Source organism: Hydra vulgaris, chromosome 15, assembly GCF_038396675.1.
Source record: "Hydra vulgaris chromosome 15, alternate assembly HydraT2T_AEP".
NCBI classification, from domain to species: Eukaryota; Metazoa; Cnidaria; class Hydrozoa; order Anthoathecata; family Hydridae; genus Hydra; species Hydra vulgaris.
The window spans coordinates 54,458,273-54,479,934 of record NC_088934.1 but is presented as its reverse complement, the minus strand read 5'-3'; the positions used below and the strand labels follow the sequence as shown (position 1 = coordinate 54,479,934).

General features: G+C 27.6%; 1 protein-coding gene across 1 annotated transcript in view; it reads left to right on the top strand.

The window, feature by feature from the left end:
* Positions 1-14,464, top strand: part of LOC136091390 (high-affinity lysophosphatidic acid receptor-like) — a 32,828-nt gene extending 18,364 nt beyond the window's left edge. Inside the window, exon 3 of the mRNA XM_065818898.1 lies at positions 13,243-14,464. Coding sequence (XP_065674970.1) covers positions 13,243-14,256 — 1,014 coding nt within the window. The 3' untranslated portion in view covers positions 14,257-14,464. The remainder of the gene's footprint in view (positions 1-13,242) is intronic.
* The last annotated feature ends 7,198 nt before the right edge of the window (positions 14,465-21,662 follow it).

Here is a 21,662-nt window from a genome sequence, read left to right as displayed (position 1 = left end):
CAAACTGGTTGACTTTGTCAACCAAATTATATATATTTGACAAAAAAAACTTAATAATGTAGGTTATTTAAGAAAAGTTTAAGTAAATACCAGCTAATAATATTAATGATACAAATAGCAATGATAAAAATAAAACAACCAACTGAAACAATTACAAGAATGATAAGATAATTTTATAATTTAAAAAAAATTAGTATTTATTTTTAAACAACAATAATAAGCTAAAGCAGTAGGAAACTGCTTTTGTTTGTCACTATTCTATTAAATAAACCGTTCCATTAATGAAACACAACTGTATAAACAATGATGATATGTTTGTTTGATTAGATAAGGTATACTTTGTGGGGTTTAAGAAATAGTACAACATACATATTATAGTAGAGTAAATAAGTGTAAATAAATGTAAAATAAATGTAAATAAATAATGGTACAAAACAGCAATAAGATATTATCTAACTACAGTTAAATCATATTTGCAATGTTACCTGAAAATAAAACTAATCCTACCTTTATTGAGTTGAATTCAATTTTTCCTTAACTGTTGGTGAATGATTAATAAAGTAAACTTAAATTCATGGAAGTTTACTAAATTAAAACCATATTTCAACAGTAGGCAAACTTAAATAAAATAATGGTAAAGTTAAAATCAATGAAATAATGGAAAAAAGAATCATTTTTTTAAATACTAAACTAAAAATAAAATACTAAACTAAAATTAAATACTAAACTAAAAATAAAAATAAATCAAAAACTACAAGTCTTTGAAACCTTATAACAAAAAACTTCTTCAAACTCCAATCATAAAAAAAATAAATAAATAATAAATCCAAATAAACAAATAACGCTCAAATAAAATTATGGACAAAATAAGGACAGTTATAAGACAAAATAAATATAAAGAAGAAGAAGAGCAATAACGCTTTAAACTAACGTTACTCTTTAAGCTAGAACTACTTTTTAAGCTAATGCTACATTTTAAGTTAATACTACTCTTAATCTTTCTTACTATAATGAAATGTCTTCATAATTACTTTTATTTATGCTATTATTTATACTTTTTATATCCAGAAGTTAATTGCAAGAATCACACAACAAATCATCAAAGCTGCTTTCCGAAATGTTGATCAAACAGTTCAAGTGATATAACTCATTGCATTTCAAACATTTAATCATTTTGCCTTCAGCAGGCATCCAACAAGAACAGAAAATTTCTATGACCTCAATACGGCTAACACAGCCCCTTCCTACATTTACACTAACAGTTGGGAACATGGGAAGAACCTGTTCTTGAAGGTTTTTTAATAAATGATCCTGCATTATACTTTGCTTAAACAAACAATGTTCTGGTTGTATCTGCTTAGTTAAAGCTGTAGCAAAAGCAACAGTAAATAAGCCACAATCATTGCCTCCTTTCTGCTGTTGAACATCCATTATTTTAATGGCAATGTTTTTTTCAGGACATGTTAAAAGAGCAGCCGCCTGTTTTTTCCCTTGATAACTCAATGAGTGCAACAAGCTGTCATAAACATGAACTTCATTTAATTTTCGTGTTCCTATATTGCTAATTGCAAACCAGTGCCCATATCCATCGTGAAGTATCTGGATAAAAGGACTTCTCATAGTAACAAATGATGTATTTAATCCTAAGATTGGATCTTGAAAACCAGAAATTAATGATTGTGCCTTTAAAATATTTTGTGAGGCAAAAATTATGTTATCTGTTAGCCACTTGTTCTCACTCCAAAGAATATTTTTTTCCACTAACTTCAACTCAAATAAACTAATTTTTATCCACAATACTTTGTTCTCTCCTTCTTTGGATGCAATTTTGAAGGATTCTACTTCAATTGAATTTATCTCAATGTTGTGATCATCATTGGATTCATTTGTTTCATAACATTTTTGCTTTGCTGGTTTACAATAATCATGCTCATCATAGTAGCATTTTGAGGGTTGCATTGACATCGTAATTGGAATAGATTTAATACTAGGTGTTAAAAATGCATGAGATGTTTTATTCTGGTTGTTGTTGTTGCTTGTAGAAGAGCTTATGGTTGAAACTGAATAAGTATTTGATGGAACATTAACAGAAGTTGTATGTCTACTATCAATCGTACTACTTATCTTACTACAAGAAAGTAGATATTCTTGAAGAGAATCAGCCTCTGGTGTTAAGGTTTTGCTTCCACTAATATATGGTTTGATGTGGAACTATTAACTTTCTTTTCCTTCAATCTCTTGTAAGAGATATGATCCTTTTCCTAAATTTTTGATAAGGACTTTGGACCCGATGGCGTAAACAAATGGATTTGTATGCTTCTTGTTATTATTTTCTTTCTGCTTTTCTTGAGCCGTTTTAATGTTTTGTTTAGCTTTTTCAAGCAGATTTGATCTAAAATATAAACAATTATTGTGAAACTTCAAAGTATATTTATAATAAAAAAAAAAAGAACATTTTGCGTATCAAAACTCTATTAAACATGCCAGAAATAAATAAATAAAAAAGAAAAAACCTTGAAAAAAATCAAATTGTTACAGTAACTTTCTGCAATCATATTTTAGCAAACCAGTAAATGCTTTATACCTTTCCTCAATTATTTTATTCATAAAATGTTGGTTGCTTTCAGGTCTTGTGTTAAAATCAATTAACAATGATTGATGAGATTCTCCTGCAACTTCTAATTCTATAGAAAGTATGGGCTTCCTTCCGAACATTAACTCAAAGGGAGCGTATTTGTAGACTCTTGCCTTGATGTATTGTATGCAAAAGTACTAGTATCCAAATGAGTATACCACGTAATGTGGCAATTATTGCAAAATTTTACAATCATTAACTGGATGGTTTGATTGAACCGCTCATCTAAACCATTAGCCTAAAACACAAGATGTTAAATCCAAGATTTTAAAACTAGACAGCTCTTATACACAAACTTTTTAACCTATGTTATGTGTAACTTGCAAATTACAAATTCTAGCATATGGTATATATTAATATTCTGATGTCACAGGTCTTAAATTTAGAATTATTTAAGAACATACTTTAAAAAAATTTCACATAATACAATATATATGTATGTATTATACATTATCAAATGTATAATATGTATCAGGTAGTAATTATACTTATATTCTATAAAAGTGTTATTATTTGTAAAATAGATTAACATTTTAAACAACTTAAAGTTTTAAGAACTTGTTTCAAATCTTCTGTCATTCAATTATTAAAATTTTCTTTATATTTTAAAACATAACATGGTATTATATATATATATATATATATATATATATATATATATATATATATATATATATATATATATATATATATATATATATATATATATATATATATATATATATATATATATATATAAATGCCATATTAATAACAATGATGTAATATACATACAGCATAATCTACATCTTTGAAAATTCCTGGCCAGTAAAAACGTTTTGACAGCTTGTAAAAAGTTTGTTTTCTACCAAGGTGACCAGCAGTAGGTTCGCTATGACAAAAATTAACAATTTGTTTTCTTTGCTAATTACTAAAAACCACTTCCAATGCAGTTTATCATCCTCCATCCTGAACCTGTAAAGTATAAATAATTATTTATGTATTATTGGAACTGCTTCCAATAAAACATAAATAAACCTTTTCTGCTATAATTTTTTTGAATATCCTTGTAAGTATTATTAAATGGGAGCAAAGTATTTACTTTGTGTAAAAATAATCTACTATGTTTAGTTTGAAAGTACTGTGAATACTAGGTATATACTTGTGTGAAACCAAGTATACCTAGGTATACCTAATACAAATATTCAGTAGACATACTTTGTTGATTGCTAGTATACTAGGGACATACATACTCTAATACATAACAAAACATGTAATGTAAAATGGTAGCAATAATGCCATCATATATTACAAAATGTTATATGTACACTGCAAAATAGATCACTAACATATATTATATTATATACTTTAGTGATCTGTAACACTGATACTGTATATAATATAATAACAAATATAGTTGATATGTCAAATAGAATATAAGATAACTATATATTCTATTTGACAAATAGAATATAAAATTATCATATATTCTATTTGTCATATCGACTATATTTGTAATCTACTTTACAGTGTCACAAATGTTACAAATAATTTGTCATAATGACTATATTTGTAACTTTCTTAACAGTGTATAAAAGTATATATCATATTGTAACTATGTTACTAGTAACATAGATACAAAATGATATAATCTATGTATAATGTTTATAATCTATACCTGCTTACTCTTTGTCGAATAGCCCGCTTTTCATTCGGTGTGCAGTCATAGCAATAAACAGATGTAGATATATAGTTACTAAAACCAGCAAGCATTCTTTCTTCAGCATTATTATGTTCATCCATTTTTAAAATTAACTTTTAAAATGATGGTACAAAATCAGCCGCAATTCATAAAATTACACTATTCTCTAGGTCGGACAACTTACTCCAAACTAGGACATTCTACTCCGGAGTAAAATGTCCGATCGGACAGTTTACTTCAGCGGACAGTTTTCTCCGTGACAGGACTTTGTGGTTATTGACTCGATAACAATCTTAGACTTATATCAAGAAGTTTATTGGTTGAAGTTAAAACTAAAAGCAATCCTGTTAATAATATTTTGACACAATTTAAACTACCACTTAAACATATAGTTACAGCATTTGAGGTAAATTTTTATTAAAAACTTCTTTTAACATACTCTGGGCCGGGTACTGCAAAAAAATTGCCATATGTATGTATGTATGTATGTATGCAGGGGCGGATCTAGAATTTATTTCTCTTTTGCCCCCCCCCCTTCCCTACCAGTCTCACAAACTCATCCCCTTTCATTCACAAGTATAACTTAAATAAAATAGTCTCTAGGGGTCCCGGAGGATACCGAAACACCATCATAACCCTGAAAAAATACAAGTTTTCAACATGAAAAAGTGTTTTTCTGATGAAATTATTTATATTTATACACAAAAATTTGTTACAATTTGCTTCCATTCCATTTATTCCAAATATTAGAGTTGTATCTTCGATTAACGGTTGGGTGTCTTTGTTATGATCTAACACCCTCGCAGTGAAATGTTACATTCTAATAAATATTTTAAACTAGAGAACACCAAGATTATATTGTGTGTTCATAAGTATAAATTACATTTTCTTACTTTACAGTCTACTTGAGTGGTATATAAAAACCAATATGGGTGGGGCGAGTGCCACGCCCAACGCCCTAACTCTTCTCCAACCTAAAAAGAATATATAAAAAAAAAAAAACAGATTTGAAAAACGATTTTAAATTGTGTAACTAAAAGAGAAAATTATAATACAAAATTTTTTTTACCACATAAGGTAGGGTGGGGCGTTACCCTTCTTCAACTAAAAAATTTTTTTTTTCAAGAAAATTGAAGAACGGTTTTAAATAGTGTTTCTTTTAAAGAGAGAAATTAGTTGAATTTTTTTTTAAACACACTTGTTAGGGAAGGGGCGTGTACCACGATTAACAACCCCCCACCCCCTTCTCCAACCTGAAATTGAAAAAAATGGTGTTAAATTGCGTTTTTTTTTAAAATAATTAGTTTAAAAAATTATTTTACACATTTATTAATTATTTACACATTACAATTACCCCCCCCCCCCCCCCAAAAAAAAAAAAAAAAAAAAAAAAGCGAAAGGTAAAATCAATTTTAAAATTTGTATTTTAAAAATTTTTAAAATACAAAACGTAATTAATTTGTGTCTTGGCTTTTAGTAAATGATAATATTTAAAACTCCAATAATGAAACTAAATAATTCATTTTTAACAATAGACACCACGTGAAGGCCTGTCTCACTGACACGCTTGGGGCTTGGTATGTAAAGGGTTGATTACAAAATTCAATAAAATTTGTACAATCCCTTTCATAATTTCGAGTCAATTATTTAGAAGCATTAATAACATTATAGAGTTAATGTTTACTTGTGTTTAAACTAAATAACTGACTAATTTAATAGTTTTGACAAATGACCGTTATTAGTGAATAAGAGAACTACATGTCCGTTTTTACAGTGTGTGTGTAATTCGCCATGCAAAGTGAAGTTTGTAGCTAAAAACTTTTTCACTGTATCCTGCAACACACATCCACTATTTTTTGGACCCATATTTCCTGTAAAAAGTATATACAGATAATTTCTATATTATAATTATAATTAAACTTTGTGAAAAGTAAATCAATAATATATAATAATTTTTTAACATTTTATAAGATTATAATGCAACATGTAAAGAAATGTAATAAATAAAATGTACTTAAAAAATTTCTTACAAACCTTATAACAGCAAGTAATTGTTAAAAGAAACTAGTATTTTAACCACAATAATGCCAATATAACTTTAAGGAACTGTAAACATAAGCCAAACTAGTTTAAGATCAAATAACTGTTATTGAAGTCAAACAAACAGTTATTAGTAAACTAAAATAGAAATAGTAAATAAATATGCCAATTCTCTTAACATTTGAAAATTAATAATATATTTAACACTGAATTTAATAAGGGATATGAAATCCGCAAAAAAAAAATCTACTTTGAATATCTATAAATATGTATAAATATATATACCAATTTACTAATTTTTATACTACAACTTTTATTCACATTGAAAGTTCAAAATATTAAATTGAAACTATTACACTTCAATGGTTTGTTTTTAAATTATTTATTAAACTGAAACAAAATGGAAAACAAACTTGATGTTATTACATATATATATTAAAAAAAAAAAAGGAATGGTGGCACCTAATAATTGTGAATTCCACCATTGATCACAAAGCTACCACCATTCTGTCTTCGCCCACGACTTCCTCTTCTGCTAGAGCTTCCAGCACCCCTCTTAGGAGGTTGATAGGCCCAATTAAATTGCTCCCTATCTTTTCCTTCTAACTGGAACCATCGCAAATACGCGCGATTTCCAGTTGGTCCAGGGTGTTGGAACCTATATCTTCTAAACTCACCATATGCAAGCTCTAAATGACAATAATTTGTGAATAAACACGGTACTGAATGAAACTATGTAGCATTTGTTATAAACAATGATTTGTAAAAGTGATTGACTTGATAAATATTTTTAAAAAATAAAAAATTTACCAGTCATAGCAGGGGAAGATGTCACTATAGATTAATAAAGTTTCAAACAAAAATAAATACTGTATTGCCAAGAAGTGCATAGACATATTAAAAAGTAATAATTGTTAAACTTACCACTTGTTACAGATACAGATGGAACTAAAGTTAAAAAGTTGTAATAAAAAATATTTTAATATTCAAGAAATACATAGACATATTAAAAAGTAATAATTGCTAAACTTATCACTTGTTACAGATACAGATGGAACTAAAGTTAAAAAATTGTAATTAAAAAAATAAATTTAGCAATTTATGAATCTGAAATTGGTATTAAACCTATTCACAGATTAAAAAGTACTAGCTTTTAAAATTTCTAAATGTATACATTTAGCAAGTGTTGAAAGGAGGTAAGATTGAAAAAATATAAACTAAAGTAAAGCATACATTCTTATTCGGAATTTTATAATCATTACAAAAAATTATGCTATACAAACTTACCAGTGGTAGGCTGTGTTAATTGGACTAAAGATAACAATAAAATTGTACAATTACATATAAAAATTTGAAATTTTTAACAGTAAGTTATAAGCAATGAAAATGTTATTGGTTATGGTTATAATATAATTATAATATTACCATATAAATCACATAATTTATATATAAATTATGTGATTTATACTTATGAAATCTTAAAAATTCAGCATGTGTGCTAGGACCTAAACAAGAATTAAACAGGTAACATTAAGTAAACATTATAATGTTTTAATATTAAAACTGTTACTTTTGATTTGATCATAAACTGATAGTACCACTTTAACAAAAAACACAATAATCATAATTTAAAAAACTTTATTGATTAATTGGAATTTATTTTTTAAAGAAGTACACAATTCAATAAATAATAAAAAATTAATAGTAATAATAATATATTTTATTATATTTGGAAAACACGAACAAGTTTATTGTTAAGATTAAATCAATTAAGTATACAATTGGTCTTAACAAAATTGTCAACTGATCAGTTAACAATCAAATCAAAATCAACAGTTTTAATCTGACAGTGTCAGATTAAATCAAATAAAAAAATTTATAATAAATATAAAACCTTAATCTTTTTTTTTATGTATCATTTAAAAATAGATTAATGTGTCAGTGATACATGATTTTTTTTAAATAAAAAGATTATTGAGTCAGTGGACATTATTCTTTTTTTAAATGTTACATAAAAAAAAAAAAAATAAAGTTTTACATTTTAAATAAACATATGCATAATAAATAGTATTTATAATTGTTTTGATTTAAAAATAGTCAATAATATTTTTGTTATTTAAAAAAATATTAAACTTACTATTCATTAAAGAATCCAGATAATTTTTAGCTAAATTATCCATTTATCTAATAATGAAAATCAAAATAACACAATATTGCAATTTTTTTTTAATAAATGGCCCCTCTCCCCGCTCCCGTATTCCGCTTAGCGAAAAAAAACAACAGTAAAACAGAATTTAGGTACCAAAAGTCCTAAACTAATTACACTATCTGCTACCAATTATTTTTTGCTGATTTTTTGACAGGTGCAAAGAAAATAGATGTAAAAAATAGGTTAACTTTCAAAAAAAGCGGGATCAACATTCCTTCAACAACAAATTATTGTGAGAACAGGGACACAATTTTCATGTAAAATTGTCAGTAAAATAATCCATGAAAAAGTATAGTAACCATAAATAAATATCATATAAAAATCAAGCTCAACCTTTCTTCATCATAAAAATAATTTATGTTTATATATGTTTCTAATAAAAAACACATTTAAAAACGTTTGCCAAGGCTACCTGAAAAAGTGTTGTACGTAATATAACACATTTTAAACTATCTGCTACCAATTATTTTTCGTTGAAATTTGGAAATACATTTATAAATTTTGTTGTACATAGGAAATACATATATAAATGTGTTAGAAAAATAAAAAAAGCGGGATCAACATTTCTTCGACTACAAATTAATGTGAGTACATCAACTAAATATTTTGGAGCAAAATAATCCATGAAAAAGTTCAGTAACCATACATAAAAGTCTTTAAATAATCAAGATTAACTTTTCTTTATTCAAAAAAGTATCTACGTGTAAGTATGTTTCTAAAAAGAAACTCCATAAAACTTCGTCTACCTCACGCTGCCTAAAAAGAAGTAAAAAAAACGAGTCACAAAATTTTAGCACAAAAATCGGTTCCGTAAAGCGCGATTTCCGCGTACCTAGATTAGTAAATATTATGTATAACTGATATTTATTGCTTGGCATCAAGCTTTAGGTAACATCAATCAGTTGTATTTTTTGTGGAAGTGTTGCTTATATTATAACTGACATCATGAAAAATCTATATTTTAAAAAATATATGTTTACATATACAAACATCACAACAGCAATATTACGAAAATTATGCCAGCAGTTTGTACTTTACTAAGACAAGCATATGTTTTTATAATAATACTATAAAAACGTATGCTTGTCTTATTAAATTACATACAACTAGCATAGTTTTGTCGTGATTTATGTATATATCTTTTTTATATAGAATCTATATATCTTTATCTATATCTATAACATATATATATATATATATATATTTATATATATATATATATATATATATATATATATATATATATATATATATATATATATATATATATATATATATATATATATATATATATATATATATATATATATATATTATCGTTGTTTTCTTGAGATTTGTAACATCTGATGATCGCTATTTGCGTAAAACTCTGAACAAATATATATATATATATATATATATATATATATATATATATATATATATATATATATATATATATATATATATATATATATATATATATATGTATATATGTATATATATATATATATATATATATATATATATATATATATATATATATATATATATATATAATCTATAAATATATGTATATATTTATAGATTGATTTTAATAGAAAAGGCAGCTTATAACTCTTTTTTAAATATATTTTAGATATAATAATATATTAACGATATTTCGTTGACCTATTGTGGTAAGCGTCATCAGGTAATGAAAAAATGTTACAAAACAACATAAAACCAACCGTTTAAAAAAGAAGGCATTCAAAAGCGTAAAATATAAAAACCAATCAAATAATATAACGGTGACGTCATTTTTATCAAAATTGGTTCCCAAGTTTTTGTTTTCACATTATCCCCATCATCTCTATTCAAAACAGTTTGCCTAATACCTATCTCGTGTCAAATTTTTGCTTTATTTATCTCCAGGGATTCTTTAACTTTTCTTCTCCTGTATTCTGGAATGACTGTCAAGATTTTAGGATTCAGCCAATCAAAAGTACCACGGCATGTTCTAGAATGTTCCGTGACTCCTGAACTCAACCATTTTTGATTTTTATAGGCTCTTTGGTGTTCCGCACTTGAAATGATTTTCTTTTTAGTCTCACCAATATATATACTTCCGCATGAGCATTTGAGCTCGTAAACACCCGGGTTCGAGTTCGGTGGTGTTTTGTTTTGTTATGTATGTTATTTAAATTGGGAGATGAAGTAAATATAACTCTAATGCTTTGTTTTCTAAATTCTCTTTGGAGTTTAGGGCCAATAATAGGTACCCAAGGTAGTTTAACAAACTTATTTAATTGTTTAGAAGTAGTATTTTTTGAAACGCGGTCTAAATAGTTTTTGGTTATTTTTTCTAAGATTACTTTTGTTATAGCCGTTTTCTAAATATGTATCTATGATGAAATCAATTTCTTGTGAGAGGTGTTTTGGGAGCAGATTTATTTTAGCTCTACAAAGAAACCCTTTAAAGACGCCAGTAATTATGCTTGGGTTGATGTTAGAGTTCGGTTTTAAATACATCCTTACGGTGTATTTGAAATTCATAAAACCCGTTCATTGTATTTGTAATAGATATATCTAAAAAGTTAAGTTGTTTTCTTCCGTTTTCAAGTTCAACAGTATATTTTATGGACGGCTTTTGTTCATTTAAAGTTTTAAGAAACAGTTCTAGTTTTTTTTTGAATCGAAGTGAGCATGGGTATCGTCAACATATCTTTTGTAAGTTATTGGTTGGAATGAATTAACAAACGCTATATTAAGGGCTCTTTCTCTATATTTTGCAATAATGCTTCAGCCATGACTACCATCAACGATAAACCAATTGGACATGAATAAGGTAAAACTCGGATTTTATCTTCATATAAAAAGTAACACTTGCTTAGTGAAAGTTCAATTAACTGGTGTATATCTAAAAGAGTTAATCTAGTCCAAGGTTTTAAATCCTCTAAATCGTCGTTCAATATGCTAATAATACCCGGTATTGCTTCATCGATCGGTACAGATGGATATAAATTTACTACATCAAATGAAACTTGAATTTCATTGGGGTCTATCTTCCATTCTTTAGCATAGTTGACAAAACTGCTTGAATTAATTAGTCAAGTTGTATTTTTATTTAATGTTGCTAGAATGATTTTAACCAGATACTCTGATGTTCCATAAGGTGGTGTGTTAATAGTGGAAACAATAGGACGCATTGGGTAGTTTTTTTCTGGTTTGTGAGCTTTAACCATGCCATAGATTCTAGGTGGAACGCAATCTGATGGTACATTTTAAAGTAAGTGGCATTGTCTAACTTAAACTGTTTCCTTAATTTACATAACAGTTTTTAAAATTTAGTGGTGAATGTAGATGTTGGGTCGTAATCAATAACTTTACTATTTTTAATTTAATTTTTATTTTATTTTTACTTTATTTTTATTTACCTGACGTCACTATTATATTATTTGATTGATTTTTATATTTTACGCTTTTTAATGTCTTCTTTTTTAAACGGTTGGTTTTATGTTGTTTTGTAACGTTTTTTCGTTACCTGATGAAGTTGACCACAATAGGTCAACGAAATATCGTTAATATATTATTATATCTAAAATATATTTAAAAAATAGTTCATTAAAATCAGTTTATATATTTATAAACATATCGTATAACAAGAAATGACTTTTAAAGATTTTTACTTTTCATAAGATTGCAGATAAAGCAACAAATTATCTTCGCTGAAGATAATTTGCTGCTTTATTGCATAATAGTATAAAGTAAATAAGTTGATAGCTTTTTGAATGGGTACAAGTTTATCCAATTTCGAACTTTTGAACTATGTTTTCTGAAAATTTGCTTAAGATGAATCTAGATTTAGTTTATACAGAAAACATAAACTTCATAAGCTAACTTCTTGCAAATTTCATTTAATAGAACTAAATCGTTTTGCCCTAAAGCCGTTCGTACATTATAACAACTGTCAGACATCATAAATAAGGCACTTAAAGAACTTTACAATGCTAACTGCAAAATCCTTATACAATTTATCAGCTTGTTTATCAGTTTTTTTCAAGTTGCACAATTAACATACAGAATTTTTATATCTTGATCCAGATCAGATTAGGCGGATTGATCACTCAGTTTCATACCTTTTTAGGTATAAATTTAGGTATATTAAAACTTATTTCGCCTAATTCATGAAAAAACCACTATGCCAAATCATTGTTTATAACATATCGTAGTTAAGCTTCTCGTCAGCAACGCCGTAGTTGCAAATAATAAAAAATTCCTGATGGAGTTTTAAAATGTAAAGTAAATTGCATCTTAATAGTAAAACAATATTTCTCCAAAGTCGGTTGCCTCAAATTTAAGAAAAGTTAACAAATTTAGCATTACCTTTTAAGCACCTCAAATTAAAGAAAAGGTAACTAATTTAGCAGTCCACCCAATGACGGTGCAACCAAACCACTTTTGGTTATTAATATAATATTTGTATATTATTTTTTATTTTATTTATTATTTACTTTTTTTTAGTTTTTATCTATTGTTTAACTAATATATTTATTTATTACAATTATATATTTTACAGAATCTACATCAGAATATGCTACATATTTTATTATAAAAAAAGTTTTGTTAACATGTAAATGAAACTACAAAACTGAAGATATTATTTAAACTGTAATTTTCTTTTTTAAGATTTAAAGTACATGTTTCATTCTATTTTAGAATATAAAGAGTTTTTCGTTAGAATACTGGAAGCTAACTTGGTATTTATTGATTGCAATTTTAGGAATAACTGGAAATGGCGTTGTAATGATTGTTGTACTTTTATCTAAAAATATTAATCGCACGTCATCGTTTCATATTGCCATATTTTCATTAGCATTTGCTGACTTTATGGCATCTTTATTTAGTTTACCAACTTTTATTATGTCAACTGATATCTTTCAAAATTATCATCCTAAAAACATTAGTGGTGATTTGATGTGCATATTTATTACCGGTTATTCTTTACCTTATTGGTTTATAGGCGCTTTAGTTTTTATACTCGTGTTTATTTCAATTGAAAGATGGAACGCAATATTGTATAAAAAATGTTTATTGTTTCAACAAAAATCTGCAAAGTTTAAAATAGCTACAATGGTTTTAATTTTCTTCCTTGCTTTAATCACAGAATCATTATGTGCAGCGTTTTTAGTATATGATCCGAACAATAAGCAATTTGGAAACTTTTGTAAATATTTTTTAGACAAAACATCCGATAAAATTATCCTTACGCTCGTTATTTATATTTTAGATACAGCAGTACCAGTTGATATTGTTTCTTATTGTTTTTACCAAATCTCTTTCTTTCTTCAAACATCTGGAGTCTTTTTAGCAAATTCTATGAAAGTCAGTAAAGTTGATATTATACTTATTCGTAAAGTCAAAACAATCAAAACTATCAAAATATTAGGAGTTGCCTTTTGCATATGTATTTTACCAAATAGAATACTTTTAGTACTGAGTTCTTTAAAAGAAGAACACGTAAAATGGAATAATTGGATCTCCCAAGTCTTTGTTTTAATGCGATTATCAAATTCTTTTATAAACCCTTTGATATTCTGCTTTCAGAGTAAGCAATTTAGAACAAATTTGTCAATGGTGTTTTACCGCTTGTACAAACGAAAATCTATAACATCAAGCAGAGGCAAGCAACAATCAAATGGTTACGAAAAGTTACAAAATATGACTTTTTAATACTAATCTCAATAAAGTTTAAACCAAAGATAATCCAAATAAAAGACTGATCGAAAGGGATCCGTCATTCGTAGTACTTTTTTGTTTTAAATTTGTATAATCCAATTAACTTTTTAGTGATAATATATAAAGTAACTTTTTAGTGATAATATATAAAGTAACATATAAAATAAACTTTTTACATTTAAATGTAAATTTAATACAGTTTTGTCCACAATTATTTTTGTTAAATCCATAATTATTTTCGTTATAAAAATATTTTATTTTTCAAATGTAAATTAAGTAATTACAGTAAATTAAGAAAAGCATAATCTAATCAAATAAACTCATTACGCTGAATTCCTATTAACACACACTTACGCATGTGGTTATTGTGGTTTAACCTCCTACGGCTGATTGCCATATAGAGGGACAGATACTCGGGACAAGGAAGACGACTTCGGCTCCATAAGGAGCATCATACGCCGCTTTGCAGACCAAGAGTTTATTAGTTTATGAAGAAATGAAGGAAAATGAAAGTAAAAGTCAGAAGAAGTCGAGTTAGACAGATAGCATAGAGAAAGCGGACAGATATTGCACTGATGTAAAAATGTGCAATTAATATTATTAATTAGATTACCTAATTAATGTACTACTCCGGAAGCGATTTGCGAGTGCGTTAACACCGCGCCAAACGTAATTTACGCATGTGAAAATAATAATTTTTAAAAGAGTATTCTGTAAAATCTCAGTAATAATACTAATCACTTCTTGTGGATTATTAGGTTGTGGTTGAATCTTTTTGAATTAGTTTTTAATCGTACCAATAAATTCCTCGATAGGATTAAGTTAAGCAATAAGGTGGTAAAAACTGGATATTACTATTACTGTCTCAAAATTCCATTTTTACAATTGATGAATGGTGGAATCGATCCACTCTTTCATGCTAGCAGCATTAAAAGCCCCAATCTTTAGTTTAAAACAAAGCCGTATTAAACTGAAATTCCTTCTTCTCTGTGTCGAGACGATAAAGTTTGTGCTTCCCAATAATGTACATCCGTAATGTCGTGAATCGTGCAAATTAAAACCGTTTTTATCAATATAAACCAGATCAGAATTTTGCAGAAAAGAAAATGATTGCAAAACGTGAACTTTGTTGCTATTACTTGAGATAAATTTCTCGCAACAACGACCAATTTAAAGCTTTTACAAGTATAATATTTGTATTAATTCTCTTTTAATTGTAGTTCTCGAGCATTTATGTTTTTCAGGCATCAATTCTGCAACGTTGATCGTCTTTAATGCATTAATTGCATTAATTAATAATTCAATTTCTCCCTTTCTTTCAATATTTGTTATTATCTTGTACCTCTCTGCCACGTATTTTAGGCATTGTATCTTGATGTTATTTAAATTTTCGTATCTAGTTTTGATTCATCCTGCAGCCGTATTCAAATCTCTCCGTTAAACCAAAGGAGAATTTAAGTGTCCGTTAAGAAAAAAACTCTAAACGGCGTATTTTACAACGGAGGAAAGTAAATTGGGTTCTGATAGTTCCGTTTTGACTCCGTTTGTTAACCGCTCCGATAATTTTTTCAGTTAAAATTCTTCCGTTAGCCAGCTCCGTTAACTAGTTTTCGTGATGTTTTTCTCATCGTATCTAAACGTTGCCAACAGACAATGATTTTGTTTAATTGGTAAATTGCAGCTGGTGATTTTTTTAAATGATGGTTGATGAGTAATTCTTTAAATTTAATTAAAACAAGCTACAATACGAAAAATTTAAAAAGCTTGTATCTACTAAACACTTAATTTCATTTTTTTTAAATTATTATGCTTATGCCTCTTCACTCATATGGATACATTTTCTATAATAAATATTACACATTTTCTCATAACTCTATTTTTTTTGATTTTTGCAAAAGATCAAAATATTAAAACCGTGTAATTTGATTGTGACACATTTCAAGAAATCGCGATCTCTTTATTGCACCAAATTGGAGATTTTATTCTTTTTAGATATATTATGGTTAAACTATATATTAACTCCAAAATGAGTTATGTCACTGTGTACCTTGTACTGTGTCCTTTCTGTTTAAGAAACTGAGAACTAATTATTCAAAAACTATTTTACTTTTAAAACAAACTTTTTGTTGGCTAAAATAAATCTTTAGTAGGAAACATAAATAAAATTTTATTCAACTTTTTAATTATGGTTTAATATTCTCTGAAAACCAAAAAATAATTTACAATAATTCAAAAACATCTAAAAAGAACTATTTAATATAAAGTGCTACACACAAAAAAACAAGGATATTTTTGTAAAATATTGTTCCCAAATTCTTCTAATTATGCTTAGTATAATTTCAACAGAGAGAACTACATTTAATCTATAAAGGGCTTTGTCTTAGAACACATAGAAAGCTTTATTGCCCACCTAATCCATGTCTTGTTGCAACAATCCTGTAATACATGACAGTGCACATATCATACAGTGGTATGATACAATCATGCAGTGTATGATTATGTAAATCAAAAACATGGATTAGAAATACGAAAACAAATTAAAAATATCGAAGTCGTTTCTTTTAAGTAGGCTTGATATATTTAAATAAAAACTTTTCTTTTTTTAAAATCATCTTTTCGCGAAATAATTATAAGAGGGGGTAGCTGAAAATCCATGGTGCTACCTTGACAGCAGCATAGAGGTTTTATCATGTACTTGTTATGAAACACCCCTTAGCACGTACTTATAACACAGTTATATTTTTGTTAATTTTTTAATATAGTTCACATACAAGCTAAACAAAATTTATGTATGTTCGGCTTCTATCATTTATTACAATACTAAATGGGAACTTTTAAAGCAAAAATGTTTAAAAAAAATTCATATGCAAATGACGAAATCATCAGCATAAAGAAGTATGTAGGTCTGTATATGTATGCATGCATGTATGTATGTATGTATGTATGTATGTATGTATGTATGTATGTATGTATGTATGTATGTATGTATGTATGTATGTATGTATGTATGTATGTATGTATGTATGTATGTATGTATGTATGTATGTATGTATGTATGTATGTATGTATGTATGTATGTATGTATGTATGTATGTATGTATGTATGTATGTATGTATGTATGTATGTATGTATGTATGTATGTATGTATGTATGTATGTATGTATGTATGTATGTATGTATGTATGTATGTATGTATGTATGTATGTATGTATGTATGTATGTATGTATGTATGTATGTATGTATGTATGTATGTATGTATGTATGTATGTATGTATGTATGTATGTATGTATGTATGTATGTATGTATGTATGTATGTATGTATGTATGTATGTATGTATGTATGTATGTATGTATGTATGTATGTATGTATGTATGTATGTATGTATGTATGTATGTATGTATGTATGTATGTATGTATGTATGTATGTATGTATGTATGTATGTATGTATGTATGTATGTATGTATGTATGTATGTATGTATGTATGTATGTATGTATGTATGTATGTATGTATGTATGTATGTATGTATGTATGTATGTATGTATGTATGTATGTATGTATGTATGTATGTATGTATGTATTATATATATACACATACACTGTGTGACAAAAGTTATCGTACACTTTAAAAAAATTACTAACTCTTAATTTAGAATAAAAGAAATGCAAGGAACAAGTTAAAAACTGAATAAAAACTATTTGATTTATAATTATTTAAACAAAAATTGAAAAAACAGAACAAGAAAAAAATTTTATTTTAATATCTTGATGAAAAAACAAGAAAAGTAACAAAAAGAAGGTGACAAAAGTATTCGTACGCTTTCAAAATAGTACACTTTGATAAATATTATGGGAACTAAACTTATATTTTAGTATCGTGTATTTTGTCCTTTAGCTTTTACAACAGCAGCAAGACGTCTTGGCATCGATTCAACGAGTTTTTTTGTAATAGACGGATCGATTGATTCCCACGTCTTTACAATTTGGACTTTTAATTGTTCAATGGTGTTTACACCTGTTTTATCTACTCGTCTATCGATTTCATCCCATAAATGTTCTATTACATTCAAATCAGGGCTTTGAGGTGGATAATTTTGTATGTCCCAACCTTTTTTCCCCATAAATTCCATCACATCTTTGGCCTTATGTTTGGGATCATTATCTTGAAGAAAAACGAAGTCATCACCAATACCAAGATTACGTGCTGATTGTTCAACATTTTCTTTAATAATACGTTTATAGTAATGTTTATCCATATTTCCTTCAATAAATACTAACTTTCCAACACCTGCTGCCGACATACATCCCCAAACCATTACTGATCCATTTCCGTGTTTAAATATATATATATATATATATATATATATATATATATATATATTTGCAGTGAAAAAAATGTATGTATATATGTATGTATATATATATATATATATATATATATATATATATATATATATATATATATATATATATATATATATATATATATATGTAGTGTAATGAGGGGAAAAATGAGACACTTAAGCTCTAGGGATGGCAATCCCGGGATTACAGACAAATTCATGATCCCGAAATCCCGGGATTAGTCTCTAAAATTTCCCGGGATTTCGGGATTGTAATAAACAATAAATAAAAACAAAAATTGATTAAACTTAATTTATTTATTTAAAATGTCTAAATTTTCGCTATAAAATTTGTTGAGCTGCTTATTCTCCATGCAATGTTTTCCTTTTATTTTTTAAATTCTTAACGTTGGCGTGATTGTCACAAGTTCTTTAACATTAAAAGTTATCAAATACGGAAGGTATATTAAATAAACTTTATTTATTAATTCGAAGTATAATTGTTTTCACATAAGTTCATTTTGAATTATGAATAAAGATAATTAGTCAATAAATAGCTTAAAATATAACTTTTTTTTTTCAATAAGATAGAAATTAGCCTAATATCATGACTAACTACGCTGAATTCAACAGCACAAATCTCATATGGAAATATTTTTTAAAAGGAGCAGATGAAACAGCCTTATGCAAAGTAATTACATGCAAAAAAATATTAAAAATTGCTGGTGGTTCAACGAAAGGTCTTCATACCCATTTACTTTCCATACATAAAATTAAATTAACATCGCAGGAATCAAGTTTATCCACGGCACCTTCAACTTCAAAAGAATGATTAGAACCGAAAAATAAAAAACCAAAAATCACAAGTTATTTTCCAACAACATCGAAAAAAAATGAATGCCTACCTGAAGTATTTGCCCGTATGGCAGCAAAAGATGGTATATCATTTAATACGATTTGCAACTCTTCTGACATACGAGCTGGGTTAGCTGCACGAGGCTTTAAAAATGTCCCAAAATCACGAAACACTATTCGAAAAATGGTGTTAGACTACTATGAACAGGTTAAAAAACTAGTTATAAAGGAAATAATTGATCAAATATCAAGAGGCTTCAAGTTTTCCTTAACGCTTGATGAGTGGACTTCTTTTGGAAACTGCAGATACATGAATGTGAACGTACACGAGTTGAAAAGTTATTGGAATTTAGGTTTGATTCGCATTTTAGGATCTATGCCAGCAGAAAAGTGCGTTTCACTTCTAAACGAAAGACTCAACAACAAATAAAACTTGAGGACGATATCATTGGTATTACCACGGATAGTGCAAGCGTCATGAAGAAACTTGGAAAAATTATAGAAAGTGATCAACAACTATGCTTTGCCCACGCTCTACAGCTGGCAGTAATATCAGTTCTTTATAAAAATGACCCCAATTACTTGGAAATCGATGAAATTTTAGATGATGAGCACACTACCTTTGCAAGTTTAGAGAACCACAGTGATGAAGAAAAAGATAATGATTGTATTAATGACTATGCTTCTGAAGAGGAAGATTGTATTCAAGATTCAAATAATTCATTTTTGTTTAATGAAACCTCTGAGGTTACTATTAAACACCAAGTTTTTGGACCTGTTATAACAAAGGTCAGGAAAATTGTAAAAATCTTTAAAAGGTCCCCAACCAAAAATGAAAATTATTTACAAAAGTACGTAAAAATTGAGTTTGGAAAGGTCATCCATTTGATTATGGATTGTAAAACCCGATGGAGCAGCTTATTGCTTATGCTTGAAAGATTTGACAAATTAAAATATTGTGTTAAAAAGGCATTTCTAGATTTAGAATTGGATTCCAAAATTGACGATTCAATTAAGATGGACGAAAATGAATATAAAATTGTATCTGATTTAGTAGTACTTTTGACTCCTGTTAAAGCCACTGTGGAAGCACTTTGTCGACGAGACGCAACTTTAATTACAGCTGACATTGCATTAGAGTTTATGTTGGCCAAAATAAAACAACAAAAATCTGAAATCGGGAATAAACTGTATGCTGCTTTGAGTCACCGAATTAAAGAGAGGAGAACACCATTAAGTAGCTTAGTTTATTATCTTCATAATGGCCAGGTTACATCAACGAAAATCACAGATGTTTTTGTACCAAATACAAGTAATCAAAATAAAAAGATTATAGTAAGCATGATAAAGCGTTTTCATCCGCAGATAAAGCATCAGCAGCAGACAGCAGTTGTGATGTTCAGCTAAACCAGGTTTTAAGAAGCGACGAAGGTGATAAGAAAGTCAAAACAATTAGTGAACAATTAAACGAAGTTATGGAAAAAGGATTGATAGCTATACGAACAACACCTATAAGGGTAGAAAGTATAACTTCTAAGATTCAAAAAGAAATGTTTTTATTTGAAAGTGGTGGCACAAGAGGTGATCACCTTCAAAAAGTGTATAACTATATTCTATCTATACGACCAACAAGTGTAGAGTCTGAACGAGCATTCTCAGCCGCTGGGTTTTTATGCTCTAAAAATCGAACACGATTAAACGATGAAATGATGGACGCTTTGAGTTTTTAAAGGTGGAGCTTTCAAAACGAATTATAACTCTTATATATTAATGTATACTTATATTATTTTTAAACATTGTTATTTTGTGTTATCGTTTAAAGGTGTTATTTATAGTTTAAATTACTTTACTTCATCAGTTAAATTAATCATATAATAGTGTTTGATAATTAAAAGTTCTTCGCAGGCTTTATCTTCTATGATTGTAAGTTTTTCATTCAATCCCGGGATTTCCCGGGATTTCCCGGGGACAAATTTGTAATCCCGAAATCCCGGGATTGAGAATTTCCGGGATTTTTGCCATCCCTATTAAGCTCTAATTTATCTAATACAGGTCGTTTCAGTACTTTTGAAAAAAAAACTTGATATTTTTCAAATCTTCTACCATCCTACTATAACCTTTCAAAATATGTTTTGCAAAAATGCAGTGGTTTGGTCACTAGAGATCATTTATTGACAACACCTATCCTGTCTCATTTT